This window comes from Platichthys flesus, chromosome 5 (assembly GCF_949316205.1).
Source record: "Platichthys flesus chromosome 5, fPlaFle2.1, whole genome shotgun sequence".
NCBI lineage: Eukaryota > Metazoa > Chordata > Actinopteri > Pleuronectiformes > Pleuronectidae > Platichthys > Platichthys flesus.
In genome coordinates, this window is record NC_084949.1 from 13,613,657 (window position 1) to 13,630,255 (window position 16,599).

The following is a 16,599-nucleotide window of genomic DNA, read 5'->3' on the forward strand; positions in this document are numbered from 1 at the left end:
CAAACTTCTGCAAAGTTGGGTCATCATTACTTCCAAAGACATGATTTGAGACCAGCACAGAAAGTCTCATTCCTCCAGAGAAGGTACAGAGATGATCAACAACTTGTCATCAACATATTTGATAATCTCTCGTGTGTGAACGTTTGAAACCCCATCCTGAAGCAACACAACAGGTTAAAAAGGGATCCTTACTGATATCCCCTAGTTTCAATGTACAGAATCGACACGTGAATCTCCTTTGGAAGAGGATGCTGTGTGTTGCTCACAGATAGATATCATAATGACTGTTATACAAAATTCTGACAAATGATTGTCAGTCTGAATAAGCCGTAGATCTTGTCTCTATTCTTATTGGTTATAAAAGTGAATGCATTACCACACTATATAATGTCATGATCTGACATCATAGACATAGAAGATTTGTGCAGTCTCTACAAACTTCAGGTTGTAGTACTTTAAAGATACCTTGAGAAATGAATTTTTGAGCTATGCATGATGTCATATTCTGAGTTCTTCATGACATCCCTGCAGTGCTTCCTCTTCTTCGTTGAGTTGTGTGCAGTCCTCTTTGTCCCACTGTCACTTCCTCTCACACACATAAACATACAGATCCATAGGTCACATTCAGACTGTCCATCAGCAGCAGTGGGAGAAATCCCACCTGTGGCCCATTCAAAGACTCATAAAGTTTTTACCATCCTTGGCAGGCAGGTAGGCCAGCATAAACTGTATCGGTTTTGCGCTGTCTAGTGACAAGCAGGCAGGCAGAACATGGCACTACAACAGCCCTACCTGTGTAAGAGTGTGCTGTGTAATAACACCTGCGCAAATGCTGCTAAATCGTGCAACGTTTTCTGCCACAAAAACGCTGACGCTACAGAGCTTGATTTATGGCTGATGCCACCCCATCGCTGTCTGTGCCCCGTTGCTCTGCCGACAAACCCATTTTTACACGCCTCTGGTGTGTTCTTCACTTCACACGACTCCGCAGCACTTGCACATACAGTGACTCACAGCTTGTGTGTGTTTAATCAGTCATTACCTCCTAGTGTTAGCTGGCAGTTTAAATATCAAGATGAAGATTCAGCAATCTTTTGCGCTGTTTCCCCAAGTCATTTGTCCATCTTTAATTCATTGCCATCATCCTTTCATTCTTGAGCTTGTCTTGAAATTCTTTTTGCTCTCCTGCTGTGTCCGACCCAGCATGCCGGGCATCGCAGCGATTTAGTTTATTCAGCAGATATCCGCGTGGCACTGAGGACGGCTGACACAAAAATCCAATCTGTGCTGAATGTTCTGTTTTTTACCATTTAAACTTTACTTCTCTCACAGGTAGATGACATACCCCCCCACTCTAATGTTTTATTTTATTTTATTTACCCAGACACTTGCACAACTTATGCTTTTGATTCGCTTCAGCCTGCCACACAATTTTTTTCAGCTGTGGTGAAATCTACTATTCAGAGTTTTGCCCTCTTTCCCTGAGGTTCTGATTTATCTTCTCCTGTGCAACAAAACAATAACAATCTCATGTCAGTTACATATCAGGTTCCTGAAATGAATTTGGGCAAAGGGAATAAAACAAATACGGATTCACTGTGCATGCACCCTGAACACATTTCTAAACACAAAATCTTTTCTGCTGCAGCTTAAATTGCATTTAGTATGCTCAGGGTTTTGTAAATATCAAACTCGGAATGATAATCTGATGATTCTTAAAAGTTGAAGTAAATACCATTTGTTTATATTTTTTCCCTTGGGTTCATTTATCTGCAGGGACCCAGTCCAGGGGAGGATTCTTCCAGTCCCAGTTCAGCCAGCACACAGCAGCCTCGGGGTCGACACAGTTTTGTCCAGGAACACTTCCAGGCTCAGTACAGGTGAGAGGGACAAAAACAGCTCAGATGTTTCAGATGTGTGGTCTAAATGGCTGATTGTCCATCGTGTGGTGGACATTAAGTGTCAAACTGGTGTTTTAGTTATGCAGCTTGCACGTGAATCCACTGGGCACTTTAACTCACCCCCTGGGGGGTGTTTGAATAAACCAAGTAAAATACATACCGTAAAAGAGAAAAGGTATTCAGCACAGGTGAGAATGTATTTTCTCTCCTGTGGATAAGAATCACTAGTTTGAGAAAGTAGGTCAGACAGGCCTGCAATGGATTCAGGGGGTTTATCTTTAGAAAGCGCTTCTGGCCCTCCGCTTCATTCACAGCTGAAAGTCAGAGACATGGGTTCTCAAGTTTAATAGACCCTCTAATGGAACTGACTCTAGACCTTTCAGGAACCTTGTCGCCACACAGGGCAGAGGGTGTTTACTCAGGAGATAAGGTTGAAGTCAAGTTTTCAGCTCAGATTTAAAGTCATTCTCTTGTACAAAGACAAAATGTTACCAGAGCTAAGTTGAGCAAAGCTTGAAAGACTTTTTATTCTGAACATTTTTCACATTTTCTAAACATTTTAGAGGCGGAATACTTTTAAAATAATCTGCAATCTAGTAGAAATAATAACTCTATATTCCAGTTGTAGATGTGCTTGTCAGTCAGTTGGTCGGAGTAGGCATTTCCCCTCGTCACCATCTTGCTGTGCCTGACATTAGGGCCGACTAAAGTTTGTCCTCTAGCTTGTTTCAATTAAATTCCTGTCTTTGTTTCAGCCAGGCGGCAAATAGGAAAAGGTTCATTTGTTTTCGTGTTCAGTAGAGAAGTTTCTAAAATGGAAAATAAAGCCTGACCTTAAACAGGCAGGACTTTTGAACATGAGTGAATAAGTAAATACATACACACCCACAGACACAGTAAACCATGTGTGAATTCAAAATGTAAATGCGAGATGTTATTATTGATACAATGTGTGGCTTTATGTTCTTTACTTATCCTCTTACTCTCTGGTTGATTCAGCAGTTTGTGCTACACTGACGGAGGAAGAATTGTTTCCCGGCTCACAAAAGCATTTTTATAACACGAAAATAAATGTATTTTTCAATGTATCCTCAATTGGGATAAATCCTTTTTCAGTGTAGGTCATGTTGCTGTTTTGTTAGATGCATTTTAGTACCTTTAATGATGTGCATATAGGCCCCTGAAATATAAGAGTGTTAAGTAAATATTCTTAGCAGCCAGTTTACATCAACACCTTTTGTGTGGACCTTTCAGTCAATCACTCAAATCTTTGGCGTTTAGAATTCTCAGTTATACAAAGAGGTTGAAAACTTAAGCAAATGCTTCCAAGTTTTAAGTGAAAGGACATATAAAGTAAATAAAACCTAAGCATAATAATGTTTTTAACTTTTTTTTTTTAATTTTTCAATACAATTGTTTCGATTGATTCTTCAAGTAAAATCTACCTGTCAGATTTCACAGTTAAAATAGCCCTGAGTGTGAAGTGATCATGTCCCTCACAGTCTGAATACAGGCACAGAGTCACAGCCACACCAGAGAGTCAACCTGTTGTGTTTGGGTGAACACAAATAGTCGACTTGCAGCAGTTTAGTCCGTGAGTCAAGCAATAAAAAGGCTCGGCCTGCAACACATGTACCGTATTGAACAGCTCACTGCAAGATTAACCAGCCATTCAGTCGTGGGATTAGCCCGTTCCCTCACTGAAGGATGATGGATTGAATGTTTAGAACTGGACCGTGTCGCCGTGGTAGGCTTAATGCTCTTTTTCTCACTCTTCCCTGTTGTCTCTCACACTGTTCTCACACACACACAAACAAACACACAAACACCTGAGTGGTTATGTGTCATTATCAGATTAGCTGCCAGTTAATTGGCTGATTAGAGCAACAACCCTTGGGGGGGAAATTTTCACAACAAAAGTCCCTGGAAGCACCCACTGCATCTTTCAACAGCTCATGCACACACCCACCCAAACACACACACACACACACACACACACACACTCACACATGCACGCACACACACATCCTGTTCTTTCCCCCGGAATTACTCACACACCTGTTTCCCCACATTTAACAAATGTCCCCTCTCCTCCTTTTCTTTTCATGAACAATTCAGTCTATATTTAGAGGGGCATTTCTTTGTGTTTCTATTATGTGGCTGTGAGTGCAGACGATGTAATTGTTGTCCTTTATCAGACCTGCTGTAATGAGCACTAGACTCCCGCACCCCTCCCTGCTGTGTGTGTGTGTGTGTGTGTGGAGAGAATAAATAGCTGTATTTGCTACAAACACGCACATTTATAAAGTATGTGGACAAACAGAGAGACGTGTATGGCATGTTTTTACACACACACAAACACGCACAATCATTACCGAGCTGGTGTAATTAGCGAACATGCCTCTGCATCCTATCACTGCTTTGTGTCTGCTGAAGAGGCTCTGTGCTGAGGCCTGATCCCTCCTGAGGCCGGTAGTGACACAGGAGATGCTTCATACTAGTGAGGGACCACAGTACCTCTGTAAGACTTTCACCCTCACATGGGGGTTCACAGAATACAGAGCCGTTTTAAAAAGAACAGTGTGAGAAGCACCAGAATCTTCTTGTTTGATGTGTGTTAGGCTGTGGGTGGCGCGGTACAACATGCTGCAAACTCTAGAGCACTTTACTTTGTGTGGATCATATTGTTGGACTCACAATTGATTGATCCATACACATGCGGTATCTTACTACACTATGGGTTTTGTTGATTCAGGTAAATGAAATCAAGTTTGAGGCAACAACCTGCTATTCTCTATAGTCTGCAGTAAATTACAAATTAATGCAAACAGTTGACATTAGCTCTCTAATGTGAGAGAATTCTGTTCTGTGATCCGATGTTAAAAGCGATATCACTTCATCTAATTGAGTGATTGATTGATTTTTACTTTTAGCACTGCTTGACTTGTTTGATACTGTCTTTCTTGATTCTTTCCCATGTAGAATGTGTGGCCCTTTGGAAAACACTTATTTGACTTAGGATTAATGCAATGGACAATCTTGTGTTTGGACAAAAAAAAGGCCAAACACAAGATTGCCCATAGCATTAATCCAAACTAAGTCAAATAAGTGTTTTGTCTTTGGACATCGAGGTCTTTGTTTCTTTGTGTCTCAGTCCAGACTCATCCTCTGGTACATCGAAGTGCATTTGTTCATTGACATAAAATTAGACAAACAGTAGCAGGTCTTAAAATCCTAAACCTGGGTGGTCTTGTCTGAGTGAAATGTTGGTGGCTGCAGGAGTTAATACTCTCCAATCTGAAAAAGTGTTTTATCATAATTGGTGTCTTAATGACGAAGAGATGCATGACATGGAGTGAAGAGCCGAGAACCATGTTTTTTTGTTTTTTACATTGCTCATGTCATTTAAAATCATTTCCACTTCTTATTTTCATTGTTGCTTTATGTTCATAGTATTTTTTTCAGAATGTATATTCAGTATATTTATATTAATGCTGTTTCCCAGCCCAGAGTCTTTAAAAAGCTTGCTTGCTCATTTAAAAACGTTTAATTATCACATCTGCAGCACATTGATAGTTCTGTCAACTTATTATTAGATAAACAGTCTCACCCTTGTGTCAGCACTAGTTTTTTATATTCAGCATATTTTTCCTTTTGGTCTTTTAAAACTCTGTGACTAAAGAAAGTAAAGAAGCACACATGCATACACCTTTACTCATATAATTGTATTAAATACGGTTTGTCCTCATTTCTAAGAAGTGCATTAGCTCAACACTAGAATGATTTAGTTTAATCTTATCTCATCTTACAGAGCACATCATTACATAATATATATTTTCTCTGAGATACTGAGGACAAGTTGTCTTTAAAACCATAGTTTCTGAACTTTAGTTTTATATAGTGTAACATTTTTTTATTATAAATCACTGCATTGGTTGGATGTCTGGTCAGTATGTACCACTGTGGAACAACAGCTTCTTCCATAGAAACCTATACAGGGTTGTTAGGAGTCAGACGCTACATTAATGTCCACATCTTGCATATACATATATATTCCCTCCTACTTCACAACTTCATGAAGAAATTGAGATCCTTACATTTTCTTACATGTCCTCCATTCCTCACCATACAATGTTTACAAAAATGTTTAAAATGCAGAATAGATTAAGTCGTACATAAAACTAATCATGATTCTTATTCAAGTTCGATTTGATATGTATTTGTGTTATCTTTTTATTTATAGTTATTTATAATGCAATGTATCGATGATCTGTAAAATGCCAATGCTTCAATTACATCTCTTTGTCTTCAGGGTTTGATAATGATATCTTGAGAATCAACTGTTTATGACTGATCGCATTTTTTAAATCTTAAATTTCATTGTATTGTCATCTGTCGGGTTCTAGCTTTTTAATACAAGTCCTAAACCAAGCCCCATCCACACTGCAAAACACACAGCAAACACAGGCTGCTCTAATTGAAACAACAGAGTGTTGATTTGTCTCTGAGTTCTGAGGCAGCGTGACTCACTCACATTTGATAAATAATGGACACACACACTGTGTCGTATAGACTTTGTTATCTCTCCTGGCTGTGCTTTCTTCTCATTGTATTCTCATATCATTATTCTGCAGACTGACTTTAGTCAGCGCACTGTATAAGTCAGGGCAGAGACTTGTTCCTCTTCTTATTTTAACTCTTTACTCTTGACCTCCTCTTAGCTGCATGTCATTATTTGGTGTAACTGAAGTCTCCAAATATGGACCAACAACATATCCCTGCTGTGTCTAATTCTTGTTCTTTTGTTTCTGGCTGCATCTAAGTCTCTATCTGGCCTCTCCTCTTCTCTCTGTATCTGTATCACTTGGTTGGTCCCTCTTTCTTCCCCTCGTTCTCCTTCCCGATTCTTTTTATATCTCACAGAGAGGCTCCTCAGAGGCCTTTGGTGGAGTTGTCTGATCTGAATAAATGTTTGCGATTAGAGCCGGGGCTGTCTTGTGGTGTGGGGATGCTGATGTGGGAGCCAGTGCTCAAGTCACTGCGCTGTGCCGCGGCGTTTAAATGAGTCTTTGTCAAAGCTTCCCTCCCTCCTCCGTCTGTCACTCTCAGTTTGCAGCATCTATTTTTAATGGCACAGGAGACGTGCAGAACGCCCCGGCATCCATCCCGGCAAACAAGAATGTTGTGGATGGTTTTTTTTCCCCCCGACACAGTGGTTTGTATTTAGAGGCAGATTTAGTGTGAAATGATTTACAGTTACTGTAATGCTGTGAAAATGGTTTGAGACAGAAACTCTCGTAAATTATGACTTTGAGATTGAGAGATCCTTCAAAATACATGCAAGTGAGGAAATCCCATTGTTTTTTTCTTTAGTCCCTGGAAAGTTGCGCTGAGAGCTGAAAACAATCAATATTTCACAAAGCAAAGCTCAAAACCTTTTAAAGGTTCTTATGCAAGAAAGAAAACTGATATCCAGTACTACACTTCCTCTCCACCGATTTATATGTTTTTATACCGGATTCTTTAAAGGCTCGATACATCATAAAGAAATGTGCAGATGCAGCCAGGTTGGGATTTGCTTGCGTCTTCCTTTCAGGACCATCAGCCCACTGCTCACAGAAGAGTGGCTACAGGAAATATGGCCCGACATTGACCTTCCTCACTTTGATTTCTGACGCTTTGCACCGGCCACAGTGCTTTCTACAGGCCCGGCCTCACTCCCCCCACTCCCTCACCCACTGATACCACCTGCCTCCCTCCAGTAGCAGACTTTGAAGTGGGCGCTGGCCAGTTAGTGCAGAACATTATCGAGTCATTACCACAACTCTTTGATCTCGTTCTCCTTGTCTGTTTTGCGAACGCTGAAGTCATTTGCGCAGATTTGTGTTGATGCCATTTTTTTGTCCATTTATGCAATACACAGTGTTTGTGAGGAAGATCTTCACACACACTGCAGTCTTACTCATTTAAAAGCATGAAACTCTTGCAAAATGTTGCTAGATTTGACTTTAAATTACATTTAAATTGTTTATTTTTTATTAATTTGTTACGACTTTAACTGCTCTCACAGTGCACAACGTTGTGTGTCCAAATCCTCATTGATTAAAGCTGTGGGTTGCTCTGTATTTATTATTAGTTCACTCACTCACAACATTTCCTCCAAAGCTGTTCCCGTGTTGTAACTGTAGCACAGAGGGGCGTCGCTATCAGCTGACTGGTGATGCATCTGGCGATAGACGGCTCTCACCGATTTAAAAAGCCTTTACTGGCCCCGTCCCATTCCCTTACTACACATAGTATCTATAATCATATTAAAGTTTTGGACCATTAGTATTTATTGCTGTTTTTAATTCCTCCAGCAGAACTGGCAGAACCCTCCTCAGAACTCGAGGAGGATGAGTCACAGAATCGTGTGAATGCCTCTCACAGCACTGCACACCAAGAAATGATGAAGCAATAAGCGAGAGCAAGAATGCATGAGAAGGAAAGCATGAGAGATAAAGGAAATGAGAGAGAGCGACTGAGGGAAAGAGAAGCGGTTCAAATGTTTCAATTCACCCGCCTGCTAAAACGCTGCTTTGGGTTGTTGGTTCTACACTGAAAACCCTGGATGTAAAATCAAACTGTTGCGATGCAGACTTCTGTCGTCGACCCTGACACATGTCAACGTGCTCAGGTAACTGCTGTTACTTATTCAACGAGCTGACGTGAACCCATTTATCACCCAGTTAATTAGTCAGTTAGTTTCATCCAGGAAGGAGGAAACTTAAGTATGAAGGTGACACTGAGAAGGTTCCTAAAGTGAATGTGAGAGAGATCGTGTGTGTGCCTGTGCGTGAGTGTCTGTGCACGTATGCGAGAAAGAGTCTCATCAGCCACTTTAGCTGAGTTAATTTCCCCTGACAGGAAATTGTATTTTCTGATAGAGAGTGATGAGTGCCCTCCAATCCACGGCCGGTGACACACTGATTGACAGGCGGACAGAAGAAGATTAACTCTCTGGGCTCTGTCTCTGTCAGTGTCAGGAGGAAGACTGACGTATGGAGAACTTTGACATATGCACCTCATGGTTTGGTGGGGTTGTGTTTTGGAGAAACTGCCAGTGTGTTTAATGACAAAACGTAATTATCTGTACATTAATATCAGTTTACTTCATCGTGTTGAAAAGACTAGCATCAGCTTTAATATTTGTGGATAACTTAATATCTTTCCTTCGCTCCACCGAAAAAGAAGGCCTCACTAATTGATGAAATAAGATCAAACAATTATCTTCTATCAAAACATAAAAGTGATTCATATCCATAGAGACAACATCACGCTTTACTCACGTACTTTCTTTAGAATCATTGTATCCGATGTGGAGTATTGATAATTGCTCAAAAAGTTGTGTAGCCGGATGCACCTGAGGCTGGCTGATGAATGGTCAGTGATGTTTTACTACAAACAGTCGATGCTATAAATATGTATTCTGCACACAGGATCATTCATCATTTACTGCGGGCCGCAGGGAATTAATTTAGTAAAGAATTGATTCATACACAATTTTGTTGGGGGGGCTTAATAAAACCATCAACTTTCACTGCTGTTAAAAGAAAAACTCATTGTTTGTATACGTATATCTTGCCAGTAAGGATGTTATCTGTGATTGTTCCAGGACGAATCCGATTTCTGGATTAGATTAATCCACAATCCACTGAGGGACAAGAGGCGTCAAAGAAACCAAAAGCCGATCTCAGACACGGCCCTGTGAAAAAGTCTGGGTAGAGACCGGAAAACAATTCTTCTGACTTTGCGGTTTTCTGCACAGATGCGCTCACAACAGCAACAAATCCTCTGCATTATTCAATCGAAAGGTGGAGCAACCGGGTGCTGCATGCAGAGACAGGAAGTGACGTCTAAGAGCAGAGAAGGTTCACAGAAACATATCGTTGTGAAGATATAGACTAAAATAAAAACCAGTTTGCCGAAATAAGTGTTTTGCAGCCGTAAGAGAAACTAGATTAAGCTGTCATGAACATGAACCAATCTAATTGAAGCAGTTACAGTACGCAAACTGTTTACACCGTGAATAAGGTCATGAGTACAGAGACTAAACACTCATTTAAGTTTTGCAGGGTTAAGGCGGTGCCCCAAAATAAAAACTCTGTCAGCCACAGTATGTGGTGTTGCGTATCGGCTAAATTAAAGAGTGATGGCCCTTCGGTTTGACAGCTAAACAGTGTATTCTTGCAGACTAGAAACACTGTGGGCCTCACCAATAGACTTCTTTAAATTATGCCCTGTGTGTGTGCTGGAGGGGGGTTGCTGTGTACACACATGTGAAGTTCAGGGTTATGAAAAGAGCTTTCGGTGTGTGTGTTTGTGTGTACAGCCTGTCAGTCTGTTTTACTGACTACAAACTGGCATCATTAGCGGGCCTGTGGCTGGCTGTCATGGCGCACCAGGCTGAACACCGACAGTGAGAAAACGAACGTGGTCTTTGAAAACTGTTGTGTTGTTGTTTCCAGCGTATTTGTACATTTGACAAGCTTGTCTCTGGCAACACGCACACATGCATGTGCAGACACTGCATTAACGCTGCCAGTGAGAAGAGAGCATAAGGTAGCAACAGTTTCCTCCACGAATCAATTACAAGCAAGAAATAAACATCACTATAGTGCAAAGAATGTACTGCAAAAAGGACATTAACTAGCTACTGTATATCCACACTTGTTGATTTTTCTTATTTTCAAGTTAATTTATATAAGTGTTGCGCTTGTTTAAACCTATAAAGGACAAAAGATTTCCCTCTGGCGGAGGTAAATAAACCATGTTTGTTAAGTTACTTCAACGCTTCAAACAAGAACAGAGAATGCAATGGTTTGTAATGGAAGGCAACTGAACGACAATAAATGATCTCAGATGAGTAATGGGATTACATTCCTACACTGAGAGGATTATGTGACAAGAGAACAAACTGGATGTGTTGTTTTCACGTGATTGCCATATGAAAAGGTTAGATTACAGATTACAGTAAGGTTTAGGCAAGAACAACAGGTTGTCTGAGGCCAGACTCCGGTCCTGGTTTCTTAAGATAGAATAAAAAGAAGCTTTACCCTCACGAGGGAATTCTCCCTGCATGAAGGGAACCTTTCTGTGGATTAAGTAGTCAGAGCTGAATATTATTGTATTTGCTCATCCGTCCCTGCACTCTGTTCCAGCGTCAGGCCAATGTTTGTTTCCGTCACACAATCCTCTTTGCAGTGAAGACATGAGGGATCTCTGAGACAAGGATCTGATATTTACTGAATCACAGGTTAGAGCTGTAGAACACCAGTGTGTTGTCGAGCAACACAACTGCTCTTTAGCCTGGCTGTTCTAATATTATGGCTAGCAGTCAGTTAGCTCAGATTATCATGACGACACGAGGAAACAGCTAGCCTACTTGTCCAAAGGGAACAGTTCAATTTATTTGTATCACTTTTAATTCAAAACAAAGTATAATCTGGCCAAGAAATGGTCATAAAACTGTTATTATATTGACCGTATTCACTGATTTGACGTAATTCTAGATTTTATTATTGTAATGGGTGGTGGTGCTTACAATTTTGTCACACGTTTAGTGTTTATTTTCTTTTATTTATTCTTTAGTGAATGTGTTTTCATTTATCTTAAATGTTTTTTTGTATTTCACTTGTGAGATTCTTTTTATTGTTAATCACTTTTGTAACTAGGTTTGAGAAGTGATATATAATTTAAAATAATATTATCGCCCTCCACTGGTGGCTGGCTGCATTACAGGTTATAAATACTGCCTCCGACATGTTAGTGGATTGGACATGGAAAGGTCAAAATACATCTCAAATACATTTTCCTCAAAGACGGCTTCTGTCATTTATGCCAACTCTTTTCACATTGATGTTTGTCCAGAGGCTTTTCCAGTTAGTTTGGTTGGAATGATTGTATTTGATGCTATTAAAAAAACGTATTGCGACATCATTGATTGACAGCTGAGACAGATTTTTTTTTTATTGGTTGAACGTCGGTATCGCTAACACGCCTCCATCCACTGATTGGTTGTGGGCAGACTCTGACTCCAAGCTGACTCTTTGACTTCATTTCTGAGTAGTTTGAGGAAGCAAAGCAGCATTGTTCATCTTTATACAGTCCATGGTCATACCAAAATGTACACAGAAAGACTAACAGTACTCAAACTATGTGTTTACAGTAGTAATTCCCTCTGCCACTGTTGCATGTGATGCAAGCGAATGCAAATAAGTGTAAATTAAACAGAGAGTAGGGTGTGAAAGAGGAGTGGGTGGGGGACACATTTGAATGTAGAAAAAAAACAACTGGTATTGTTGTACTCAGACACTTATGTATTTTATATTGCAGTGATAATATGTAGTTATAATGATAACGATGATTGCACTGAAACAATCTATATTTGATTCATTATAAAAAATGCTGAAACAGACACATACAGACACACACACACACACACACACACACACACACACACACACACACACACACACACACACACACACACACACAACCCATGTCCATAAGCAGTATTTGTCTTGTCATGCCTCCTCTCTGATCAGCTCTCCTCTGCTCAGCTCAGAGACCATAACCGGGTCCTGTCTGTGTCTCCCTCTCCCCCAGCTTCTGCCTTCTAGTTTTTTTTCCCAGTTCAACTGTCCTGCTGCCAACCTACTGTTCGTTTTGAATCTGTCCTCCCACTGAGCCCTGCACTGCGTTGTCTTTCTCTTCATCTCCATGTCTTTGCTCTCCTTTTGTTTCCCCTGCGTTTCCAATATCCGTTATCTGCTGCCCTTCACTTTAGTGTAAATTCATCTTTGTTCCCCTTTGTTTCCAGTTGAACCTTTTCTCATTACCATTCCCTCTGTCTTAAACCATCTCCTTCCCCTGCCCTCTCTTTTTTCCTCTCTCTCCATATCACTCCCTCCTGTTCTCCTTCCTATCTCAGTATTTTCTATAGCACGCAGCCCTTTTCATGTGCTGTAGTATCTCACCTGCCTAAGGCAGTGGGTTTTTGTTCTGTGCAAAACATTTTGAACAGCATCCCACTTTTGTTGCTTTGCTTCCCTGTTCCCAGTCCAGATGTCCTCTTTCAGTGCTTGGTTTTCACCACCACCATTTAATCATTATGCAGCACATCAGACAGTTAATTTCTACTTCACATTTACTCAATACTTAAGAGTACATGTGGGGATTTGGTATTTAGAGACAGCCATGTCTATCTATCCATCTGTGCAGTGTAAAGTTAACGTTTTTTTGTTCTATAATAACCACTCATACCCAAATTGAATAAAGCAGGATAAATTTGGAAAAGGGATGTTTAGACCATCTTAACCTGAGTAAGCTGAGGTCATCCATGCCTTCATGCATCCATCCACCCCTGCATGCAAGCAAGAAAGTCTGAGAAAATTCACACAGACACGGAAAGAACATGCAAACTCCAGACAGAAAGGCCCTTCATGCTGGAGCTGAGGTCCTACCTGACCCAAGTGATTAACATGTGCTCTCTCTGTCTCTGTCTCTCCTCAGGTCTTCTCTGACGTGCCCTCATTGCCTTAAGCAGAGCAACACCTTCGACCCGTTTTTGTGTATCTCCCTGCCGATCCCTCTACGACAAACCAGGTGATTTATAACACAGTCAAACTGTATTTACTAGAACAATGAACTTTTGCTGTTGTTGACCAAACTCGGTTTTAAGGGATTCTGTTATGTTTTCACATCTGTGTATCTGTGGCCTGAGTATATGTGTTGAGCACTTTTCTTAGCTGCTGGGAAGTTGTCGCTCTGGGTGTGTGGGGCTGTCACCTGATATCAGTGATATCCAGTGCATGTGATAATTTCCACTGCCCGATGGAGCAGAACGATTTGCCTCAGTGAATAAGTAGAACAAAGCCATTGATCAAAACAGATGCACCATGAGAGGACATGTATCAGATGGAAACTTGATCACATGTGTAGCCAAGCATTTGCAGAAGTACACTCTGACTGTTAAGGTATCGGCCCCTGGTCATATCGAATTGATAAAGGCTGATTATAAAGACTTTCTGTGCTGTTTCCCTTTTTAACCACGACAGATGCTGCACGAAATTCAAATGGGATGATATAGGACGATTGACAGGATGTGTCCTCTTCAGCCTCATGTTAGATTTGGGTCACATGAGAGCGTTAGGGATCTCTGGTAGATGGAGTCCTGTGTATGCAGACCCGTTTAGAATGAGTTAACTGTGGGGCATAGTGACCACAGTGCACCCGGTAACCTCAATGGATTGGGTCCCAAGTAAATCCCTCTGTCTCGGTCTTGCCATGAAATATCTAAAAAGAGGAAAAGACAACCAAAAAAGGTTTCTAGTCACTTCACCAGTTTCTCGAATTGCCTTCATCCAGTGCTGGATGAATCCTCCTATCTTCAAACATGCAGACGCCTCTGCTCTGCATCCTCTCTGCATGGCTTCCGCAGCGCTAACCCTGAACTTGCAACGTGAGTCCTCTGACAGTGTGTGGTCTGTCTGAGGCCAGCATAAAGGGAAATTCATTCAGGTTCATTGTGGACTGCCGGCCTCACACGGACCTAATACACACACACACACACACACACACACACACACACACACACACACACACACACACACACACACAGTGGCCTCATTGCACCGTCCTGCTGCAGCAGTATCCCAGCAGAATGCCTGATAAGTTTGAGGCCCCCAGAGACGCAGCAGGCTCTGGCTGGCAGCATGGTATCGAGGCCTGGGTGCAGCAGATAGTACCAGTATATAGCAGAGAGAGAAAAGATGGACGGTTCTGTCCTCTGTGTTTGCCACCGACCATCAAATTATACACTTGCCAGTTTTACAGAACTTTTATTTTTAAAACAATTTGAAAACTTTCCTAGGTTGGTTTCTCCTCAGTGACTAATTCAGTGAAGGGAATTAGGTCAGCATGTGTCATTGAGACTATTTGTAGATACCAAAGTGAAACAGGGTGAACAGGCTACCCAGGCTTATGATTGTATGCAACATGGGTTCAGAGATTTAACATTATGATTGACCTTGAAGACGTAAATAGAGATTGTGACACTGTGACGTTTACGACTACGCTTTTCCTAATATTAAGATTCAAGCTTTGTTGACTAACTGCAGGTTACATTCTGTCTGACTAAGGAGATGGTGCCGTTCTGATTTGACGACAATGTGGGATTGAAAACATTGATACACACAACAAAAGAACTCAAACTGTAAACCTTCACGAGGCTGCCGTAAACCTGCCTTTTAAGATGACATCTCTATTTCCTGTGTCTCTCGAGTGTCATCCCACAACTCTCAACCCGTTTCATTTCACGTGTCGGTGTCTCCAGCATCAAACAACGTAAACAAAGCTGCTCAGATCCACCGCCGCCGGCCCTGTCCGCCTCCCCACAGCTTACACATTACTCACCTGAATAGAGCATGGTGGGAAACGGGAGGCGGGGGTCAGCACCGTCTTCATTCCGATTGAGAAGGTGTGACCCTACTCGTTACTTTTTCTCAGTTGTTTCTTCTATCCTTTATTCCGTTCACTCATCACAAACTCCCTCCTTAGTTACAGATCCCGCCCTCTATTTTTTTATTTCCTCACTTTCCCTCCATTTCTCATTCTAGTCGTTTTTCACCCTCCAATCCCATACAGGAGGTGTTCACCTTGCTGTTAATCAGACATGTCCCAGCGCACAGCAGCGTCCTGTTGGACAATCAACAATGTTCTGGTTCTGCTTGACATATCTAGTCACACACATACTCACACACACAACCACGCAAGGGAAATATGAAACACTCTAACATCAGTAAATGGTTAAATCATCTTCAGACATTAGATCCAAAGCAGATGCATCCGACAGTTTATGCCCATAAAATATGAACAGTATCGTCAGAGGAAATCATTTCCCCAACATTTATTAGTCATTAAAGAGATCAACAGTGCATTTCAAACTCACATTTCATCCAAGGGCTTTTTTTCGCTGTTAGGAAGCTGAAACACGTTAAACTAGAAAAGCACTTAGCAGAGCACATACCTCCTCGAACATTCCCTGTGAATTCAATCAAGCTGCCCTGAATGTAACAGACTCAAAGATCTCAGTTCCCACAATGTGCCCCATTACTTGTCATCATGATCCCTGAATTATTCCCTTGGAAATCACGATGTTAAAGATATTGGGAGACACAAAGATTCAGCAGTCTAGTTTTTGCGTAATGCTGCTGACTTACAAACAAATGCACAGGAAAACATGATATTCTTGGCTGAGGATCAGCAAAGGCTAAATTCATCTCTTAAACAAATGGAAAACATCATTCTGTGTCTCCTTGTGGACTGAAATCAGTTTCTTTATGAACTCTTTTTGGCTTTGCTTGATGTGTGTGTCTGTGGTCACACAAACATGTCTGAGGTCAACACTATCGAATGCAGAACATTTGACTGGTAACTATGAGTCTCACTAACCTCTTTGTTGGAGAAAACTATAAACCCCATTTAACATTGACTGATGTGTATGTGGATGCATAGGGTTACGTCCACATGCATCGTTGTATGACGACTCTGATGAAAGCCACAAGCAGAAACGGTGATATATATGTATACATCAGAAGTGTAGCTGGAGTTTTGACCCATTTATCTCCATGCAGCTTACAAGTGGGTGAGGTTGTGC

At 41.2% G+C, this 16,599-nt stretch overlaps 1 protein-coding gene across 1 annotated transcript in view; it reads left to right on the forward strand.

Moving 5' to 3' along the window:
* Positions 1–16,599, forward strand: part of usp43a (ubiquitin specific peptidase 43a) — a 90,438-nt gene that overhangs the window by 34,031 nt on the left and 39,808 nt on the right. Inside the window, exons 3-4 of the mRNA XM_062387109.1 lie at positions 1,777–1,880; positions 13,455–13,547. Coding sequence (XP_062243093.1) covers positions 1,777–1,880; positions 13,455–13,547 — 197 coding nt within the window. The remainder of the gene's footprint in view (positions 1–1,776; positions 1,881–13,454; positions 13,548–16,599) is intronic.